This window comes from Somniosus microcephalus, unplaced genomic scaffold, assembly GCF_052327205.1.
Source record: "Somniosus microcephalus isolate GS21.2 unplaced genomic scaffold, FLI_Smic_1.0 unresolved_chr1, whole genome shotgun sequence".
Taxonomy (NCBI): domain Eukaryota; kingdom Metazoa; phylum Chordata; class Chondrichthyes; order Squaliformes; family Somniosidae; genus Somniosus; species Somniosus microcephalus.
The window spans coordinates 84,606,050-84,628,136 of NW_028225179.1; the positions used below are offsets into that span (position 1 = coordinate 84,606,050).

The window sequence follows — 22,087 nt, forward strand, 5'->3', positions numbered from 1 at the left end:
GAGTGAGGGGGGACTGAGAGTCGGTGAGTGAGGGGGGACTGAGAGTCGGTGAGTGAGGGGGGACTGAGAGTCGGTGAGTGAGGGGGACTGAGAGTCGGTGAGTGAGGGGGGACTGAGAGTCGGTGAGTGAGGGGGGGACTGAGAGTGAGTGAGTGAGGGGGACGGAGAGTCGATGAGTGAGGGGGGACTGAGAGTGGGTGAGTGAGGGGGACTGAGAGTGAGTGAGTGAGGGTGACTGAGAGTCGGTGAGTGAGGGGGACAGAGAGTCGGTGAGTGAGTAGGGACTGAGAGTCAGTGAGTGAGGGGGGACTGAGAGTCAGTGAGTGAGGGGGGACTGAGAGTCGGTGAGTGAGGGGGGACTGAGAGTCGGTGAGTGAGGGGGGACTGAGAGTCGGTGAGTGAGGGGGACTGAGAGTCGGTGAGTGAGGGGGGACTGAGAGTCGGTGAGTGAGGGGGGATTGAGAGTCGGTGAGTGAGGGGGGACTGAGAGTCGGTGAGTGAGGGGGGACTGAGAGTCGGTGAGTGTGGAGGGACTGAGAGTCGGTGAGTGAGGGGGGATTGAGAGTCGGTGAGTGAGGGGGGACTGAGAGTCGGTGAGTGAGGGGGGACTGAGAGTCGGTGAGTGAGGGGGGACTGAGAGTCGGTGAGTGAGGGGGGTCTGAGTGTCGGTGAGTGAGGGGGGACAGAGTCGGTGAGTGAGGGGGGACTGAGAGTCGGTGAGTGAGGGGGGACTGAGATTCGGTGAGTGAGGGGGGACTGAGAGTCGGTGAGTGAGGGGGCCTGAGAGTCGGTGAGTGAGGGGGGACTGAGAGTCGGTGAGTGAGGGGGGACTGAGAGTCGGTGAGTGAGGGGGGACTGAGCGTCGGTGAGTGAGGGGGGACTGAGAGTCGGTGAGTGAGGGGGGACTGAGAGTCGGTGAGTGAGGGGTCTGAGAGTGGGTGAGTGAGGGGGACTGAGAGTCGGTGAGTGTGGGGGGACTGAGAGTCGGTGAGTGAGGGGGGACTGAGAGTGGGTGAGTGAGGGGGGACTGAGAGTCGGTGAGTGAGGGGGGACTGAGAGTGGGTGAGTGAGGGGGGACTGAGAGTGGGTGAGTGAGGGGGAATGAGTGTCGGTGAGTGAGGGGGAACTGAGTCGGTGAGTGAGGGGGGACTGAGAGTCGGTGAGTGAGGGGGGACTGAGCGTCGGTGAGTGAGGGGGGACTGAGAGTCTGTGAGTGAGGGGGGACTGAGAGTCGGTGAGTGAGGGGGGACTGAGAGTCAGTGAGTGAGGGGGTACTGAGAGTGGGTGAGTGAGGGGGGACTGAGAGTCGGTGAGTGAGGGGGGACTGAGAGTCGGTGAGTGAGGGGGACTGAGAGTCGGTGAGTGAGGGGGGACTGTGAGTCGGTGAGTGAGGGGGGACTGAGAGTCGGTGAGTGAGGGGGGACAGAGTCGGTGAGTGAGGGGGGACTGAGAGTCGGTGAGTGAGGGGGGACTGAGATTCGGTGAGTGAGGGGGGACTGAGAGTCGGTGAGTGAGGGGGCCTGAGAGTCGGTGAGTGAGGGGGGACTGAGAGTCGGTGAGTGAGGGGGGACTGAGAGTCGGTGAGTGACGGGGGACTGAGAGTCGGTGAGTGAGGGGGGACTGAGAGTCGGTGAGTGAGGGGGACTGAGAGTCGGTGAGTGAGGGGGGACTGAGGGGGTGAGTGAGGGGGAACGGAGAGTCGGTGAGTGAGGGGACGGAGAGTCGGTGAGTGAGGGGGACTGATAGTGGGTGAGTGAGGGAGGACTGAGAGACGGTGAGTGAGGGGGGACTGAGAGTCGGTGAGTGAGGGGGGGCTGAGAGTCAGTGAGTGACGGGGGACTGAGAGTGGGTGAGTGAGGGGGGACTGAGAGTGGGTGAGTGAGGGGGGTCTGAGAGTCGGTGAGTGAGGGGGACTGAGAGTCGGTGAGTGAGGGGGACTGAGAGACGGTGAGTGAGGGGGGACTGAGAGTCGGTGAGTGAGGGGGGACTGAGAGTCGGTGAGTGAGGGGGGTCTGAGTGTCGGTGAGTGAGGGGGACTGAGAGACGGTGAGTGAGGGGGGACTGAGAGTCGGTGAGTGAGGGGGGACTGAGAGTCGGTGAGTGAGGGGGGACTGAGAGTCGGTGAGTGAGGGGGGACTGAGAGTCGGTGAGTGAGGGGGGACTGAGAGTCGGTGAGTGAGGGGGACTGAGAGTGGGTGAGTGAGGGGGGACTGAGAGTCGGTGAGCGAGGGGGGACTGAGAGTGGGTGAGTGAGGGGGGACTGAGAGTCAGTGAGTGAGGGGGGACTGAGAGTCGGTGAGTGAGGGGGGACTGAGAGTCGGTGAGTGAGGGGGGACTGAGAGTGGGTGAGTGAGGGGGGACTGAGTCGGTGAGTGAGGGGGGACTGAGAGTCGGTGAGTGAGGCGGGACTGAGAGTGGGTGAGTGAGGGGGACTGAGAGTGGGTGAGTGAGGGGGACTGAGAGTGGGTGAGTGAGGGGGGATTGAGAGTCGGTGAGTGAGGGGGGACTGAGAGTCGGTGAGTGAGGGGGGACTGAGAGCCGGTGAGTGAGGGGGACTGAGAGTCGGTGAGTGAGGGGGACTGAGAGTGGGTGAGTGAGGGGGGACTGCGAGTCGGTGTGTGAGGGGGGACTGAGAGTCGGTGAGTGAGGGGGGACTGAGAGTGGGTGAGTGAGGGGGGACTGAGAGTCGGTGAGTGAGTGGGGACTGAGAGTCGGTGAGTGAGGGGGGACTGAGAGTCGATGAGTGAGGGGGGACTGAGAGTCGGTGAGTGAGGGGGGACTGAGTCAGTGAGTGAGGGGGGACTGAGAGTCGGTGAGTGAGGGGGGACTGAGAGTGGGTGAGTGAGGGGGGACTGAGAGTCGGTGAGTGAGGGGGACTGAGAGTCGGTGAGTGAGGGGGGACTGAGAGTCGGTGAGTGAGGGGGACTGAGAGTCGGTGAGTGAGGGGGTACTGAGAGTCGGTGAGTGAGGGGGGACTGAGAGTGGGTGAGTGAGGGGGGACTGAGAGTCGGTGAGTGAGGGGGACTGAGAGTCGGTGAGTGAGGGGGGGGGCCGAGTGTTGGCTTAGTAATCCCCAGTTTAAAGGGGTATGTACCAGTTCCTGGGGTCGGGGTCTAATCCCCAGTTTAAAGGGGGATCTACCGTTCCCGTCTCTCTCTGACTTAGCTCTGATCTGTTTTCTTCTCCCTCAGTTGCTCCTCGAGTGTTTCCTTCTGTGAACAAGGCCTCTACTGTTAGACCGACCGAACTCTCCTGCCTCGTCACGGGCTTTTACCCTCGCGATATCGAAGTCACCCTCCTGAGAAATGGCGTGCCGATCACGGACACGGAGTCCACTGACATCCTGCCCAACCACGATGGCACCTACCAGCTCATGAGATGGGCTCCGATCGCCGTCGATGATGGAGCCACCTACTCCTGTCAGTATGATCAGGGCGACAAAGCAGGAGCGAAGATCCGACACTGGGGTAAGAGGAACAGCAACTGCAGGGGCAGTGTCTGTCAGTGGGTCTAATCACCTCTCCTCATTCTGTCTTCCAAAATCAATCACTTCACACTTCTCTGCATTAAACTTCATCTGCCATGTGTCTGCCCATCCTCCAGTCTGCCTGTCCATCCTCCAGTCTCTCTGTCCATCCTCCAGTCTGTCTGTCCATCCTCCAGTCTGTCTGTCCATCCTCCAGTCTGTCTGTCCATCCTCCAGTCTGCCTGTCCATCCTCCAGTCTGTCTGTCCATCCTCCAGTCTGTCTGTCCATCCTCCAGCCTGCCTGTCCATCCTCCAGTCTGTCTGTCCATCCTCCAGTCTGTCTGTCCGTCCTCCAGTCTGTCTGCCCTCCTGATGTCTGTTCTTATCCTCCTCACTGTTTACTGCATTTCCGAGTTTCGTGTCATCTGCACTTTGAAATTATGCCTTCTATACCCAAGTCCAGTTCATTAATCTATATCAAGAAGAGCAGTGGTCCCAGTACCGACCCCTGGGGGACACCACTCTATTCTACTTCCAGTCTGATAAACAACCGTTCACCATTACTCTCTGCTTTCTGTCTCTTAGCCAATTTCGTATCCACGCAGCCACTGCCCTTTAATCCCATGGGCTTTAAATTTACTAGCAAGTCTATTATGTGGCACTTTATCAAATGCCTTTTGAAAGTCCATATACACAACATCAACTGCACTACCCTCAACAACCCTCTCCGCCACTTCATCAAAGAACTCAGTCACGTTTGTCCGACACGATTTGCCTTTAACAAATCCGTGCTGGCTGTCAATTTATTAACCCATGTTTTTCCAAGTGACGATTAATTTTGTCCTGGATTATTACAACATTAGCAAGAGAGGATATAGGTAAGGGAAAGCAATCGGCAGAGACTGCGGTTAGAATTGAGGAATAAGAGAGGACATTAAACTGTAATGGGAGTTGTCTACGGGCCTCCTGATAACAGCAGAATGTATGGATTCAGAGATTAGAGAGGCTTGCAGCAACAGCAGAGTTATTTAATGGGAGACTTTCATTTTCATAGATTGGGAAGAGGAAGAGCAGAAAGATCGTGAATTTCTTGAGTGCATTCGAGAGTTTTTTGGAGCAATATGTTCTCGACCCAACAAGAGGGCGGGCCCTCCTAGATTTAGTAATGAGTCAGACGTCGTTAACCTAACAGTAAGGGAACATTTATCTAACAGTGACCATAATACGATCAAATTCAATGTTCGGTCTGAAAAGGAGAAACGTAACAGTTGCTAAGATTCTAGATTTTGGTACGGCTCACTTTAACAGGATGAGACCGAGACTGACCACAGCAAACTGGTCAAAACTGTCATTGGGTAAAACTACAGATGTTCAAGAAAGAATTTATCTTGACACAGGACCAGTATATACCCCTAATGGGCAAGAGCTCTACTTACCAAATAAAACCGCCATGGTGAATAAAAGAGGGGAGATAACAAGGAAAGAGCGTACAAAAGTGCAAAGAATAGTGTGGATTCAGCAGACCGGGAGAGAGATAAAGAACAGCAAAGGAAGACATAGAAGATAGTAAGAGCTGCAAACAGGAATATGAAAAGAACCTTTCTAACCTACAAGATGCTCTGGTCAGACTGCCCATCACCTCGCAGCCTCTAACCTGATTCAATCTCGGGCACGGCTTTGGTGCAGTTGCTTGCTAATGATCAGTGACTGTGGTTATTCATTGACCTCCTCATTCCCCCACAGATGGGACATTCCGAGTGACTCCAAGGTCTCCAGAGGGAACAAATCTCGCTTTGATTGTTGGAATTGTGATTGGGGCCGTCGCCCTGATTGCTCTCGTTTTCGGTGCCGTTGTGTGGAAGAGGAGAGGTAGGAAATGAGGGCAGAGTCTGTCACTCTCGGGCATGAGCAGCTAAATATTACAGCACGGAGCCCAGTGATGTACGGGAAGCGAGGGTAGGGGGCTGTGCCAGGGCGGGGGGCCAGGGAGCATGGTGGGGGGGGGGGCTGTGGTGGGGGTGGTTGTGGTGGGGGAGCTGTTCATGACTGAAGCTCTGTCTGTTTCTGTCTCTTGTAGGAGGAGAGAAGAAATCTGGTTACAGCCCAGCAAACCGTAAGTGTGCACATTGTACAAGGATGTGTGTCTGTGTCTCCGTCTGCCTCCCTCTCTCTGTGTCTGCCTCCCTCTCTCTGTGTCTGCCGCTCCGTCTGTGTTGCCCTCTGTCTCTCTGTGTGTCTGTGTCTCTCTGTCTCTCTGCCTCCCTCTCTGTCTCTGCCTCCCTCTCTGTCTCTGCCTCCCTCTCTGTCTCTGCCTCCCTCTCTGTCTCTGCCTGCCTCTCTGTCTCTGCCTCCCTCTCTCTGTCTCTGCCTCCCTCTCTCTGTCTCTGCCTCCCTCTCTCTGTCTCTGCCTCCCCCTCTCTGTCTCTGCCTCCCTCTCTCTGTCTCTGCCTCCCTCTCTCTGTCTCTGCCTCCCTCTCTCTGTCTCTGCCTCCCTCTCTGTCTCTGTCTCCCTCTCTGTCTCTGCCTCCCTCTCTCTGTCTCCGTCTCCCTCTCTGTCTCTGTCTCCCTCTCTGTCTCTGTCTCCCTCTCTGTCTCTGGCTCTCTCTCTGTCTCTGCCTCTCTCTCTGTCTCTGCCTCTCTCTCTGTCTCTGCCTCTCTGTCTCTGCCTCTCTCTCTGTCTCTCTGCCTCTCTCTCTGCCTCTCTGTCTGTCTTTCTGCCTCCCCCTCTGTCTCTCTGCCTCCCCCTCTGTCTCTCTGCCTCCCCCTCTCTGTCTCTCTGCCTCCCCCTCTGTCTCTCTGCCTCCCCCTCTGTCTCTCTGCCTCCCCCTCTGTCTCTCTGCCTCCCCCTCTGTCTCTCTGCCTCCCCCTCTGTCTCTCTGCCTCCCCCTCTGTCTCTCTGCCTCCCCCTCTGTCTCTCTGCCTCCCCCTCTGTCTCTCTGCCTCCCCCTCTGTCTCTCTGCCTCCCCCTCTGTCTCTCTGCCTCCCCCTCTGTCTCTCTGCCTCCCTCTCTGTCTCTCTGCCTCCCCCTCTGTCTCTCTGCCTCCCCCTCTCTGTCTCTCTGCCTCCCCCTCTGTCTCCCTGCCTCCCCCTCTGTCTCTCTGCCTCCCCCTCTGTCTCTCTGCCTCCCCCTCTGTCTCTCTGCCTCCCCCTCTCTGTCTCTCTGCCTCCCCCTCTGTCTCTCTGCCTCCCCCTCTCTGTCTCTCTGCCTCCCCCTCTGTCTCTCTGCCTCCCCCTCTGTCTCTCTGCCTCCCTCTCTCTGTCTCTGCCTCCCTCTCTCTGTCTCTGCCTCCCTCTCTCTGTCTCTGCCTCCCTCTCTGTCTCTGCCTCCCTCCCTGTCTCTCTGCCTCCCTCTCTGTCTCTGTCTCCCTCTCTGTCTCTGTCTCCCTCTCTGTCTCTGTCTCCGTCTCTGTCTCCCTCTCTGTCTCTGCCTCCCTCTCTGTCTGTCTCTGCCTCCCTCCCTGTCTGTCTCTGCCTCCCTCCCTGTCTGTCTCTGCCTCCCTCCCTGTCTGTCTCTGCCTCCCTCCCTGTCTCTCTCTGCCTCCCTCCCTGTCTGTCTCTGCCCCCCTCCCTGTCTGTCTCTGCCTCCCTCCCTGTCTGTCTCTGCCTCCCTCCCTGTCTGTCTCTGCCTCCCTCTCTCGCCATGTTCTAAAATAGCTCTTTGACAGAAATATTTTCTTTCCACAGCTGCTGAAAGAGGAGAATCATCCTCGAACTCATCAGCCCAGGCTTGAGGTACGAAGTCACTCACTGGAGTTTAACAGCAGCTGAACTCGCACCAAACCAGGTTCACCCCTCACCCCTGTGCTCGCTGACCCCTCACCCCTGCGCTCGCTGACCTACAAATTGGCTTCCAGTCCAGCAATGTCTCAATTTGAAAATTCTCATCCTTGTTTTCAAATCCCTCCATGGCCTCGTCCCTCACTATCTGTAACCTCCTCCAACCCTATAACCCTCTGAGATCTCTGCGCTCCTCCAATTCTGGCCTCTTTCTTCAACATCCCTCGATTTTTAATCACTCCACCATTGGCAGCCGTGCTTTCAGCTGTCTCTGTCCTAAATTCTGGAATTCCCTCCCTAAACCTCTCTGCCTCTCTACATCTCTCTCCTCCTTTAAGGTGCTCCTTAAAACCTTCCTCTTTGACCAAGCTTTTGGTCATCTGCCCTAATATCTCCTTATGTGGCTCTGTGTTAAATGTTTTTATTGATATCGCTCTTGTTAAGTGCCTTGGGACGATTTGCTACGTTAAAGGCGCTATATAAATGCAAGTTGTTGCTGTTGTTTAATTCTAGAGGGATAGAATTGAAAAGTAGAGAAGTTATGCTAAACTTGTATCAAACCTTGCTTAGACCACACGTGGAGATTCTGGTCGCCATATTGTGAAAAGGATATAGAGGCACTGGAGATGCTGCAGAGAAGACCCCAGAACTGCGAGGTTATAATATCAGGAAAGGATGAACAGGCCGGCTCTCTTCTCTTAAAGAGAAGGCTGAGGAGTGACCTACTAGAGGTCTTTACTCTATCAAAACCTTTCATAATTTTAGACAGAGTGTTTTCACTGTGGGGAAGAGTAAAACTAGAGCCCATCAATACAAGATAGTCACCAAGAAATCCAATAGGGAATTCAGAAGAAGCTTCTTTACCCAGAGAGTGGTGAGAATGTGGAACTCGCTACCACAGGGAGTGGTTGAGGCAAATGGTTTAGATGCATTTAAGGGGCGGTTAGATAAGCATATGAGGGAGAAGGGAATAGAGGGATATGCTGATAGAGCTAAATCGAGGAAAGACTGGAGGAGGCTCGAGTGGAGCATTAACGCCAGCATAGACCGGTTGGGCCGAATGGCCTGTTTCTGTGCTGTATATCCTGTGTAAACAGCAGGAACTGTGGGCTCAGGGTATCGGGAGGGGCTGTACTGAGTTTCGTCACTGGCTCGCTGCTTTTTCACTTGAAGTTTGTGTAGATTTCTCACTCAATGAAAGCTGAGCTCCATGAGAGAGTCTGTAAAAGACACAACCTCCAGTGACGAGGGGGAATAACTCTTCCAGTCATGGTCTAGCATTGATCAACTATGGTTTAATACACAAATCTGTCAATAGAAGCTGGTTTTGTGGTAAGGAACAGTTTTAACCCAGCATCAGTGTCAAGCGCGCTCAGGTCAGGTCGAGAGTGAAGCTTCCCTCCTTCTCGATTTGATCACGAGTCACCTCCTTTCACTCTCCTGCTGCTCACCATTCATCGCTTCTCTCGCACATCAAAAAGATATACTTGTATATTAAAACCCACAGGGAGGCCATTCAGCCTCTCTGGCTCCTCCTTGCTCAGAGAGCTATGATTTCTCAACTCCCCCGTGTCTAACTGTCGCAAGAGACTGATGTGCCCCCTGCCGGTGCGCCCGCTCCCCCTGCCGGTGCGCCCGCTCCCCCTGCCCAGCGACCACTCCAGGTATCTATCACTTGTTCTGAACTTGTCTTGTCACTTTGTAGCTCTGACCCTGCAGTGATGGTGAGACATGAATCTCCGGGGGACCTCTTGTTCTATTAAAGGTGTTTGACCTGCTGCAGCATCCAGTTCCCTTGAGCTAATGAATTGAACCTACAATAGTTCTGAGCCGTCAGAAGGCCAAGACTTTAAGTCAGTACGTTGGGGGAGGGAGCAGGTGATTCCTGATGTGTGGCTGGGTTGTGGAGTTTAATATTCCCGGCAGCGGTGGAATGAATTTAAACAGGGAGAACTGGAGGATTCTAAACCAGGTCTGGTGAACATCAAACTCCAAGATCCTGTCAGCTGCTCAGTGAGACACTGCAGCTGTTTAACATACTGGAGAATGGGATCTGTCACCTGGAGAGGGGCAGCTAGTTGTGCTGAGGATGTGAGGACAGGGATTGGACTTCACCTCGGAGCCTGAACCTTAGACTGATACATTGTGCAGTGGGCCTTGTGATACTGTGCTGGGACACTCGGTCTTCTCTGAGGTATGGTGCTCCAGGAGTGGTTTCATGGGAAGGACTGTGGGCCAGGCTGGGCTGGGCTCAGTCACATCGCTGCACCCTTTACTTGTGTCTGTAGGGGGCCTGTCCCGTGACACCTGGCACATCCACCAATGGTGGGATGAAGTGAGTGGGGGTGGACAAGAGGCCAGACTTGGAGGAGTGCAGAGATCTCGGAGGGTTGTATGGCTGGAGGAGGTTACATAGCTAGGGAGGAGCGAGGCCATGGAGGGATTTGAAAACAAGATGAGAATTTTAAAATCTAGGCGTTGCTGGACCGGGAGCCAATGTAGGTCAGTGGGTACAATGGTGATCTGTGAGCGGGACTTGGTGTGAGTTAGGATATGGGGTGATGTGTGAGCGGGACTTGGTGTGAGTTAGGATATGGGGTGATGGGTGAACGGGACTTGGTGTGAGTTAGGATATGGGGTGATGGGCGAACGGGACTTGGTGTGAGTTAGGATATGGGGTGATGGGTGAACGGGACTTGGTGTGAGTTAGGATATGGGGTGATGGGTGAACGGGACTTGGTGTGAGTTAGGATATGGGGTGATGGGCGAACGGGACTTGGTGTGAGTTAGGATATGGGGTGATGGGTGAACGGGACTTGGTGTGAGTTAGGATATGGGGTGATGGGCGAACGGGACTTGGTGTGAGTTAGGATATGGGGTGATGGGTGAGCGGGACTTGGTGTGAGTTAGGATATGGGGTGATGGGTGAACGGGACTTGGTGTGAGTTAGGATATGGGGTGATGGGTGAGCGGGACTTGGTGTGAGTTAGGATATGGGGTGATGGGTGAATGGGACTTGGTGTGAGTTAGGATATGGGGTGATGGGTGAGCGGGACTTGGTGTGAGTTAGGATATGGGGTGATGGGCGAACGGGACTTGGTGTGAGTTAGGATATGGGGTGATGGGTGAGCGGGACTTGGTGTGAGTTAGGATATGGGGTGATGGGTGAGCGGGACTTGGTGTGAGTTAGGATATGGGGTGATGGGTGAGCGGGACTTGGTGTGAGTTAGGGTATGGGGTGACGGGTGAACGGGACTTGGTGTGAGTTAGGATATGGGGTGATGGGTGAACGGGACTTGGTGTGAGTTAGGATATGGGGTGATGGGTGAGCGGGACTTGGTGTGAGTTAGGATATGGGGTGATGGGCGAACGGGACTTGGTGTGAGTTACGATATGGGGTGATGTGTGAGCGGGACTTGGTGTGAGTTAGGATATGGGGTGATGGGCGAGCGGGACTTGGTGTGAGTTAGGATATGGGGTGATGGGTGAGCGGGACTTGGTGTGAGTTAGGATATGGGGTGATTGGTGAACGGGACTTGGTGTGAGTTAGGATATGGGGTGATGGGTGAATGGGACTTGGTGTGAGTTAGGATATGGGGTGATGGGTGAACGGGACTTGGTGTGAGTTAGGATATGGGGTGATGGGCGAACGGGACTTGGTGTGAGTTACGATATGGGGTGATGTGTGAGCGGGACTTGGTGTGAGTTAGGATATGGGGTGATGGGTGAACGGGACTTGGTGTGAGTTAGGATATGGGGTGATGGGTGAACGGGACTTGGTGTGAGTTAGGATATGGGGTGATGGGTGAACGGGACTTGGTGTGAGTTAGGATATGGGGTGATGGGCGAACGGGACTTGGTGTGAGTTAGGATATGGGGTGATGGGTGAACGGGACTTGGTGTGAGTTAGGATATGGGGTGATGGGTGAACGGGACTTGGTGTGAGTTAGGATATGGGGTGATGGGCGAACGGGACTTGGTGTGAGTTAGGATATGGGGTGATGGGTGAACGGGACTTGGTGTGAGTTAGGATATGGGGTGATGGGCGAACGGGACTTGGTGTGAGTTAGGATATGGGGTGATGGGTGAGCGGGACTTGGTGTGAGTTAGGATATGGGGTGATGGGTGAACGGGACTTGGTGTGAGTTAGGATATGGGGTGATGGGTGAGCGGGACTTGGTGTGAGTTAGGATATGGGGTGATGGGTGAATGGGACTTGGTGTGAGTTAGGATATGGGGTGATGGGTGAGCGGGACTTGGTGTGAGTTAGGATATGGGGTGATGGGCGAACGGGACTTGGTGTGAGTTAGGATATGGGGTGATGGGTGAGCGGGACTTGGTGTGAGTTAGGATATGGGGTGATGGGTGAGCGGGACTTGGTGTGAGTTAGGATATGGGGTGATGGGTGAGCGGGACTTGGTGTGAGTTAGGGTATGGGGTGACGGGTGAACGGGACTTGGTGTGAGTTAGGATATGGGGTGATGGGTGAACGGGACTTGGTGTGAGTTAGGATATGGGGTGATGGGTGAGCGGGACTTGGTGTGAGTTAGGATATGGGGTGATGGGCGAACGGGACTTGGTGTGAGTTACGATATGGGGTGATGTGTGAGCGGGACTTGGTGTGAGTTAGGATATGGGGTGATGGGCGAGCGGGACTTGGTGTGAGTTAGGATATGGGGTGATGGGTGAGCGGGACTTGGTGTGAGTTAGGATATGGGGTGATTGGTGAACGGGACTTGGTGTGAGTTAGGATATGGGGTGATGGGTGAATGGGACTTGGTGTGAGTTAGGATATGGGGTGATGGGTGAACGGGACTTGGTGTGAGTTAGGATATGGGGTGATGGGCGAACGGGACTTGGTGTGAGTTACGATATGGGGTGATGTGTGAGCGGGACTTGGTGTGAGTTAGGATATGGGGTGATGGGTGAACGGGACTTGGTGTGAGTTAGGATATGGGGTGATGGGTGAGCGGGACTTGGTGTGAGTTAGGATATGGGGTGATGGGTGAGCGGGACTTGGTGTGAGTTAGGATATGGGGTGATGGGTGAATGGGACTTGGTGTGAGTTAGGATATGGGGTGATGGGCGAACGGGACTTGGTGTGAGTTAGGATATGGGGTGATGGGTGAGCGGGACTTGGTGTGAGTTACGATATGGGGTGATGGGTGAACGGGACTTGGTGTGAGTTAGGATATGGGGTGATGGGTGAGCGGGACTTGGTGTGAGTTAGGATATGGGGTGATGGGTGAACGGGACTTGGTGTGAGTTAGGATATGGGGTGATGGATGAGCGGGACTTGGTGTGAGTTAGGATATGGGGTGATGGGTGAACAGGACTTGGTGTGAGTTAGGATATGGGGTGATGGGTGAGCGGGACTTGGTGTGAGTTAGGATATGGGGTGATGGGCGAACGGGACTTGGTGTGAGTTAGGATATGGGGTGATGGGTGAACGGGACTTGGTGTGAGTTAGGATATGGGGTGATGGGCGAACGGGACTTGGTGTGAGTTAGGATATGGGGTGATGGGTGAACGGGACTTGGTGTGAGTTAGGATATGGGGTGATGGGTGAATGGGACTTGGTGTGAGTTAGGATATGGGGTGATGGGTGAACGGGACTTGGTGTGAGTTAGGATATGGGGTGATGGGTGAACGGGACTTGGTGTGAGTTAGGATATGGGGTGATGGGTGAACAGGACTTGGTGTGAGTTAGGATATGGGGTGATGGGTGAACGGGACTTGGTGTGAGTTAGGATATGGGGTGATGGGTGAACGGGACTTGGTGTGAGTTAGGATATGGGGTGTGGGTGAACGGGACTTGGTGTGAGTTAGGATGTGGGGTGATGGGTGAACGGGACTTGGTGTGAGTTAGGATATGGGGTGATGGGTGAGCGGGACTTGGTGTGAGTTAGGATATGGGGTGATGGGTGAATGGGACTTGGTGTGAGTTAGGATATGGGGTGATGGGTGAACGGGACTTGGTGTGAGTTAGGATATGGGGTGATGGGCGAGCGGGACTTGGTGTGAGTTAGGATATGGGGTGATGGGTGAACGGGACTTGGTGTGAGTTAGGATATGGGGTGATGGGTGAACGGGACTTGGTGTGAGTTAGGATATGGGGTGATGGGTGAACGGGACTTGGTGTGAGTTAGGATATGGGGTGATGGGCGAGCGGGACTTGGTGTGAGTTAGGATATGGGGTGATGGGTGAACGGGACTTGGTGTGAGTTAGGATATGGGGTGATGGGTGAACGGGACTTGGTGTGAGTTAGGATATGGGGTGATGGGTGAACGGGACTTGGTGTGAGTTAGGATATGGGGTGATGGGTGAACGGGACTTGGTGTGAGTTAGGATATGGGGTGATGGGTGAACGGGACTTGGTGTGAGTTAGGATATGGGGTGATGGGTGAACGGGACTTGGTGTGAGTTAGGATATGGGGTGATGGGTGAGCGGGACTTGGTGTGAGTTAGGATATGGGGTGATGGGTGAACGGGACTTGGTGTGAGTTAGGATATGGGGTGATGGGTGAACGGGACTTGGTGTGAGTTAGGATATGGGGTGATGGGTGAACGGGACTTGGTGTGAGTTAGGATATGGGGTGATGGGTGAGCGGGACTTGGTGTGAGTTAGGATATGGGGTGATGGGTGAACAGGACTTGGTGTGAGTTAGGATATGGGGTGATGGGTGAACGGGACTTGGTGTGAGTTAGGATATGGGGTGATGGGTGAACGGGACTTGGTGTGAGTTAGGATATGGGGTGATGTGTGAGCGGGACTTGGTGTGAGTTAGGATATGGGGTGATGGGTGAACGGGACTTGGTGTGAGTTAGGATATGGGGTGATGTGTGAACGGGACTTGGTGTGAGTTAGGATATGGGGTGATGGGTGAACGGGACTTAGTGTGAGTTAGGATATGGGGTGATGGGCGAACGGGACTTGGTTTGAGTTAGGGTATGGGGTGATGGGTGAACGGGACTTGGTGTGAGTTAGGATATGGGGTGATGTGTGAACGGGACTTGGTTTGAGTTAGGATATGGGGTGATGGGTGAACGGGACTTGGTGTGAGTTAGGATATGGGGTGATGGGTGAACGGGACTTGGTGTGAGTTAGGATATGGGGTGATGGGTGAGCGGGACTTGGTGTGAGTTAGGATATGGGGTGATGGGTGAACGGGACTTGGTGTGAGTTAGGATATGGGGTGATGGGTGAACCGGACTTGGTGTGAGTTAGGATATGGGGTGATGGGTGAGCGGGACTTGGTGTGAGTTCGGATATGGGGTGATGGGTGAACGGGACTTGGTGTGAGGTGGATATGGGGTGATGGGTGAACGGGACTTGGTGTGAGTTAGGATATGGGGTGATGGGTGAGCGGGACTTGGTGTGAGTTAGGATATGGGGTGATTGGCGAACGGGACTTGGTGTGAGTTAGGATATGGGGTGATGGGTGAGCGGGACTTGGTGTGAGTTAGGATATGGGGTGATGGGTGAACGGGACTTGGTGTGAGTTAGGATATGGGGTGATGTGTGAACGGGACTTGGTGTGAGTTAGGATATGGGGTGATGGGCGAACGGGACTTGGTGTGAGTTAGGATATGGGGTGATGGGTGAACGGGACTTGGTGTGAGTTAGGATATGGGGTGATGGGTGAACGGGACTTGGTGTGAGTTAGGATATGGGGTGATGGGTGAACGGGACTTGGTGTGAGTTAGGATATGGGGTGATGGGTGAACGGGACTTGGTGTGAGTTAGGATATGGGGTGATGGGTGAATGGGACTTGGTGTGAGTTAGGATATGGGGTGATGGGTGAACGGGACTTGGTGTGAGTTAGGATATGGGGTGATGGGTGAGCGGGACTTGGTGTGAGTTAGGATATGGGGTGATGGGTGAACGGGACTTGGTGTGTGTTAGGATATGGGGTGATGGGTGAACGGGACTTGGTGTGAGTTAGGATATGGGGTGATGGGTGAACGGGACTTGGTGTGTGTTAGGATATGGGGTGATGGGTGAACGGGACTTGGTGTGAGTTAGGATATGGGGTGATGGGTGAGCGGGACTTGGTGTGAGTTAGGATATGGGGTGATGGGTGAACGGGACTTGGTGTGAGTTAGGATATGGGGTGATGGGTGAGCAGGACTTGGTGTGAGTTAGGATATGGGGTGATGGGTGAACGGGACTTGGTGTGAGTTAGGATATGGGGTGATGGGTGAACAGGACTTGGTGTGAGTTAGGATATGGGGTGATGGGTGAACGGGACTTGGTGTGAGTTAGGATATGGGGTGATGGGTGAACGGGACTTGGTGTGTGTTAGGATATGGGGTGATGGGTGAACGGGACTTGGTGTGAGTTAGGATATGGGGTGATGGGTGAGCGGGACTTGGTGTGAGTTAGGATATGGGGTGATGGGTGAACGGGACTTGGTGTGAGTTAGGATATGGGGTGATGGGTGAGCAGGACTTGGTGTGAGTTAGGATATGGGGTGATGGGTGAACGGGACTTGGTGTGAGTTAGGATATGGGGTGATGGGTGAACAGGACTTGGTGTGAGTTAGGATATGGGGTGATGGGTGAACGGGACTTGGTGTGAGTTAGGATATGGGGTGATGGGTGAACGGGACTTGGTGTGAGTTAGGATATGGGGTGATGGGTGAACGGGACTTGGTGTGAGTTAGGATATGGGGTGATGGGTGAACGGGACTTGGTGTGAGTTAGGATATGGGGTGATGGGTGAACGGGACTTGGTGTGAGTTAGGATATGGGGTGATGGGTGAACAGGACTTGGTGTGAGTTAGGATATGGGGTGATGGGTGAACGGGACTTGGTGTGAGTTAGGATATGGGGTGATGGGTGAACGGGACTTGGTGTGAGTTAGGATATGGGGTGATGGGTGAACGGGACTTGGTGTGAGTTAGGATATGGGGTGATGTGTGAACGGGACTTGGTGTGAGTTAGGATATGGGGTGATGGGTGAGCGGGACTTGGTGTGAGTTAGGATTTGGGGTGATGGGTGAACGGGACTTGGTGTGAGTTAGGATATGGGGTGATGGGTGAACGGGACTTGGTGTGAGTTAGGATATGGGGTGATGGGTGAACGGGACTTGGTGTGAGTTAGGATATGGGGTGATGGGTGAACGGGACTTGGTGTGAGTTAGGATATGGGGTGATGGGTGAACGGGACTTGGTGTGAGTTAGGATATGGGGTGATGTGTGAGCGGGACTTGGTGTGAGTTAGGATATGGGGTGATGTGTGAGCGGGACTTGGTGTGAGTTAGGATATGGGGTGATGGGTGAACGGGACTTGGTGTGAGTTAGGATATGGGTGATGGGTGAGCGGGACTTGGTGTGAGTTAGGATATGGGGTGATGGGTGAGCGGGACTTGGTGTGAGTTAGGATATGGGGTGATGGGTGAACGGGACTTGGTGTGAGTTAGGATATGGGGTGATGTGTGAGCGGGACTTGGTGTGAGTTAGGATATGGGGTGATGGGTGAGCGGGACTTGGTGTGAGTTAGGATATGGGGTGATGGGTGAGCGGGACTTGGTGTGAGTTAGGATATGGGGTGATGGGTGAGCGGGACTTGGTGTGAGTTAGGATATGGGGTGATGGGTGAACGGGACTTGGTGTGAGTTAGGATATGGGGTGATGGGTGAGCGGGACTTGGTGTGAGTTAGGATATGGGGTGATGGGTGAACGGGACTTGGTGTGAGTTAGGATATGGGGTGATGGGTGAACGGGACTTGGTGTGAGTTAGGATATGGGGTGATGGGTGAACGGGACTTGGTGTGAGTTAGGATATGGGGTGATGGGTGAACGGGACTTGGTGTGAGTTAGGATATGGGGTGATGGGTGAACGGGACTTGGTGTGAGTTAGGATATGGGGTGATGGGTGAACGGGACTTGGTGTGAGTTAGGATATGGGGTGATGGGTGAACGGGACTTGGTGTGAGTTAGGATATGGGGTGATGGGTGAGCGGGACTTGGTGTGAGTTAGGATATGGGGTGATGGGTGAACGGGACTTGGTGTGAGTTAGGATATGGGGTGATGGGTGAGCGGGACTTGGTGTGAGTTAGGATATGGGGTGATGGGTGAGCGGGACTTGGTGTGAGTTAGGATATGGGGTGATGTGTGAGCGGGACTTGGTGTGAGTTAGGATATGGGGTGATGGGTGAACGGGACTTGGTGTGAGTTAGGATATGGGGTGATTGGCGAACGGGACTTGTTGTGAGTTAGGATATGGGGTGATGGGTGAACGGGACTTGGTGTGAGTTAGGATATGGGGTGATGGGTGAACGGGACTTGGTGTGAGTTAGGATATGGGGTGATGGGTGAACGGGACTTGGTGTGAGTTAGGATATGGGGTGATGGGTGAACGGGACTTGGTGTGAGTTAGGATATGGGGTGATGGGTGAACGGGACTTGGTGTGAGTTAGGATATGGGGTGATGGGTGAGCGGGACTTGGTGTGAGTTAGGATATGGGGTGATGGGTGAGCGGGACTTGGTGTGAGTTAGGATATGGGGTGATGGGTGAACGGGACTTGGTGTGAGTTAGGATATGGGGTGATGGGTGAACGGGACTTGGTGTGAGTTAGGATATGGGGTGATGGGTGAACGGGACTTGGTGTGAGTTAGGATATGGGGTGATGGGTGAACGGGACTTGGTGTGAGTTAGGATATGGGGTGATGGGTGAACGGGACTTGGTGTGAGTTAGGATATGGGGTGATGGGTGAACGGGACTTGGTGTGAGTTAGGATATGGGGTGATGGGTGAGCGGGACTTGGTGTGAGTTAGGATATGGGGTGATGGGTGAGCGGGACTTGGTGTGAGTTAGGATATGGGGTGATGGGTGAGCGGGACTTGGTGTGAGTTAGGATATGGGGTGATGGGTGAGCGGGACTTCGTGTGAGTTAGGATATGGGGTGATGGGTGAACGGGACTTGGTGTGAGTTAGGATATGGGGTGATGGGTGAGCGGGACTTGGTGTGAGTTAGGATATGGGGTGATGGGTGAACGGGACTTGGTGTGAGATAGGATATGGGGTGATGGGTGAACGGGACTTGGTGTGAGTTAGGATACAGGGTGATGGGTGAACGGGACTTGGTGTGAGTTAGGATATGGGGTGATGTGTGAGCGGGACTTGGTGTGAGTTAGGATATGGGGTGATGGGTGAACGGGACTTGGTGTGAGTTAGGATATGGGGTGATGGGTGAGCGGGACTTGGTGTGAGTTGGGATATGGGGTGATGGGTGAACGGGACTTGGTGTGAGTTAGGATATGGGGTGATGGGTGAACGGGACTTGGTGTGAGTTAGGATATGGGGTGATGGGTGAACGGGACTTGGTGTGAGTTAGGATATGGGGTGATGGGTGAACGGGACTTGGTGTGAGTTAGGATACAGGGTGATGGGTGAACGGGACTTGGTGTGAGTTAGGATATGGGGTGATGGGTGAACGGGACTTGGTGTGAGTTAGGATATGGGGTGATGGGTGAGCGGGACTTGGTGTGAGTTAGGATATGGGGTGATGGGTGAGCGGGACTTAGTGTGAGTTAGGATATGGGGTGATGGGTGAACGGGACTTGGTGTGAGTTAGGATATGGGGTGATGGGTGAGCGGGACTTAGTGTGAGTTAGGATATGGGGTGATGGGTGAGCGGGACTTAGTGTGAGTTAGGATATGGGGTGATGGGTGAACGGGACTTGGTGTGAGTTAGGATATGGGGTGATGGGTGAGCGGGACTTGGTGTGAGTTAGGATATGGGGTGATGGGTGAACGGGACTTGGTGTGAGTTAGGATATGGGGTGATTGGTGAACGGGACTTGGTGTGAGTTAGGATATGGGGTGATGGGTGAACGGGACTTGGTGTGAGTTAGGATATGGGGTGATTGGTGAACGGGACTTGGTGTGAGTTAGGATATGGGGTGATGGGTGAACGGGACTTAGTGTGAGTTAGGATATGGGGTGATGGGTGAACGGGACTTGGTGTGAGTTAGGATATGGGGTGATTGGTGAACGGGACTTGGTGTGAGTTAGGATACAGGGTGATGGGTGACCGGGACTTGGTGTGAGTTAGGATATGGGGTGATGGGTGAGCGGGACTTAGTGTGAGTTAGGATATGGGGTGATGGGTGAACGGGACTTGGTGTGAGTTAGGATATGGGGTGATGGGTGAACGGGACTTGGTGTGAGTTAGGATATGGGGTGATGGGTGAACGGGACTTGGTGTGAGTTAGGATATGGGGTGATTGGTGAACGGGACTTGGTGTGAGTTAGGATACAGGGTGATGGGTGACCGGGACTTGGTGTGAGTTAGGATATGGGGTGATGGGTGAATGGGACTTGGTGTGAGTTAGGATATGGGGTGATGGGTGAACGGGACTTGGTGTGAGTTAGGATACGGGGTGATGGGTGAACGGGACTTGGTGTGAGTTAGGATATGGGGTGATGGGTGAGCGGGACTTGGTGTGAGTTAGGATCAGGCAGCAGAGTTTTGGATGAGCTCCAAGTTTATATAATGTGAGGCCGGCCAGGAGTCTGGAGGTAACAAAGACACAGGAGGGTTTCAGCAGCAGCAGATCTGAGGTGGGGGTGGAGACGGGCAATGTTACGGAGGTGGAAGTGGGTGGTCTTTGATGGAGAGGATATGGGGGTCGGAAGGTCATCTGAGGGCCAAATAGGACGCTGAGGTTGCGATCAGTCTGGTTTGGCCTCAGACAGTGGCCAGGGAGAGGGATGGAGCTGGTGGCTGGGAATCGGAGTTTCCACAGCGATCTTTCTCAGTTCCACCTCCTGTACTGGGTGCGAGCCCTCCATGTGACCCTGTCTCTCTCCCATTTTTCAGGCTGATTCCGAAGTGAAGTTCACTGGAACTAGAATCTGCACTTGCTGTGTCGCTGGGAGGATTCATTCAGAAGCAACCCAGGATTCTGTATCTTCATTTGGTTTAATTGATTGTCACTGGCTGCTGTCAGTGTTTATAGTAATCTACTGTTTCTATCATTGCGCTGATTTTGAGTTTGATTTTCTTCTTGGTGATTGGATAGAAATCTCCAGTTGGGTTTTTTTGTGATTAATGTTAGAGATGTTTTTAATGCAGTCGTTGCTTGGGTTCCTGTAGCTGGGAAATGTTCATTAAGACTGTTACAGGGAGGGTTCAGCAGGCCGGTGACCAGTCACAGATCACTGACTACATCTCCAACCTCTACAGGGGGGGATCAGCAGGCCGGTGACCAGTCACAGATCACTGACTATGTCTCCAACCTCTACAGGGAGGGATCAGCAGGCCGGTGACCAGTCACAGATCACTGACCATGTCTCTAACCTCTACAGGGGGGGATCAGCAGGCCAGTGATACTGACTACGTCTCCAGCCTCTACAGGGGGGGATCAGCAGGCCAGTGATACTGATTATGTCTCTAACCCCTACAGGGAGGGATCAACAGGCCGGTGACTAGTCACAGATCACTGACTACGTCTCTAACCTCTACAGGGGGGGGATCAGCAGGCCGGTGACTAGTCACAGATCACTGACTACATCTCTAACCACTTCCCTCGGCAAGCTTCAATGTTTTAATTCTCTGATCAGTTTAAGTTTCTGTTTTTACCGCCTGCCTTTGTTGGTGCCTGAGGTGGACCCTGTGTGTCCCGGGACTGCGGTTTATTAAATGGAAGGAACAGCTTCACTTCCCTGAACCCAGCCAGGCTGTCACTGAGCTGCTGTGTGAGACTCGGGTGGGGAATGTAAAATGCTTGGGATCGCACTCTGTACCACTGCACTTACCAGCTTAAAGTTTAAATGTGTACCTGTGTAAGAATAAAAGCACTTGCTCCACAAACTGCAGCTGTGTGTTCACTCTACCCATCCCCAGACTCTGGCACAGAGACTACCAGGAACCCTGGAAGCAACTAGATCAGGGATGATATTTAAACCATTCTCATCACCCCTGTGACCAGTACAATACTGTCAGTGACTCCCAGAGCAACCAGTAACTCTCACTGGCCTCACCATCCCACCTGGATGAAAGTTGCATGTTCACCCTGAGCTGTTACTGTTTTACCATCACAGTGCCCCCCCTCTGCTGACTCAGTGAGATCTTGCCTTGCCTCCTGCTCTCGTGTCTAGAGTAGGCCAGTGGGCTGGTTACACTACGTGCAGTTTGAGGGAGCTCCCTGAGTCCTGGGACAGACCAGCCACAGGTTCCACCTCCATCAGGGGCAGCCACAGTGTGCCCTCTGCTTGTATCTGCAGGGACTGGACAGTGACTCTACCCTGCCAATCGAAAACCGCATAATCACTGGCTCCTGGCACAGCCTCTGAACTGAGGGAATGTTGTTACAATAGTCCTTGAAAGATTGGGAAAGCCACAGCCAAGAGCTCGCTCCAACCTGTCAGCAACTTGGGAATGACCTTTGGAGACAGCCCTCTTGACTAATAGCCAAGACCTCCATGGCAGCAGTGTGGGATGGCAGACACCAACCTGCTCCTGGTCTATGGCTCTCTTAGGAGCATCGCTGGGTGTGCGGTTTATTATAATACTGAGCTATTTGGACGTCCCACACCCACGATGGTAAATGTATAATTATGGAGGACTGAAGGACAGATTTGCTGAGTTGGTGCCCACGGGGAGGTACCTGGCCCATTGGGAACATGGATCTGAGGATTACAGGTGCGCTGTCCTGTACTGCCACCCTCTGTAACTGCTGCTGTCATCCAAACACCACTAAACACCAGTCCAGTAAGATGTGAAGTGCTCGGAGTAGCCCCAAAGTTGTGTCAGCCAAGTTACCATTCATCATGTGTGAGCCCAGACGGTGAGTATTGGCCGGCTATTCAACTGTAGAAGCATCACA

At 53.7% G+C, this 22,087-nt stretch overlaps 1 protein-coding gene across 1 annotated transcript; it reads left to right on the plus strand.

Annotated features, from left to right (window-relative positions):
- Window positions 1–3,161: 3,161 nt before the first annotated feature.
- Window positions 3,162–21,072, plus strand: LOC147095544 (uncharacterized). Its single transcript, XM_085974667.1, has 5 exons — window positions 3,162–3,467; window positions 5,211–5,336; window positions 5,545–5,580; window positions 7,152–7,199; window positions 20,080–21,072. The coding sequence occupies exons 1-4, from the start codon at window positions 3,374–3,376 to the stop codon at window positions 7,196–7,198; spliced, it is 303 nt and encodes a 100-aa protein (XP_085830793.1). The 5' UTR covers window positions 3,162–3,373; the 3' UTR covers window position 7,199; window positions 20,080–21,072.
- The last annotated feature ends 1,015 nt before the right edge of the window (window positions 21,073–22,087 follow it).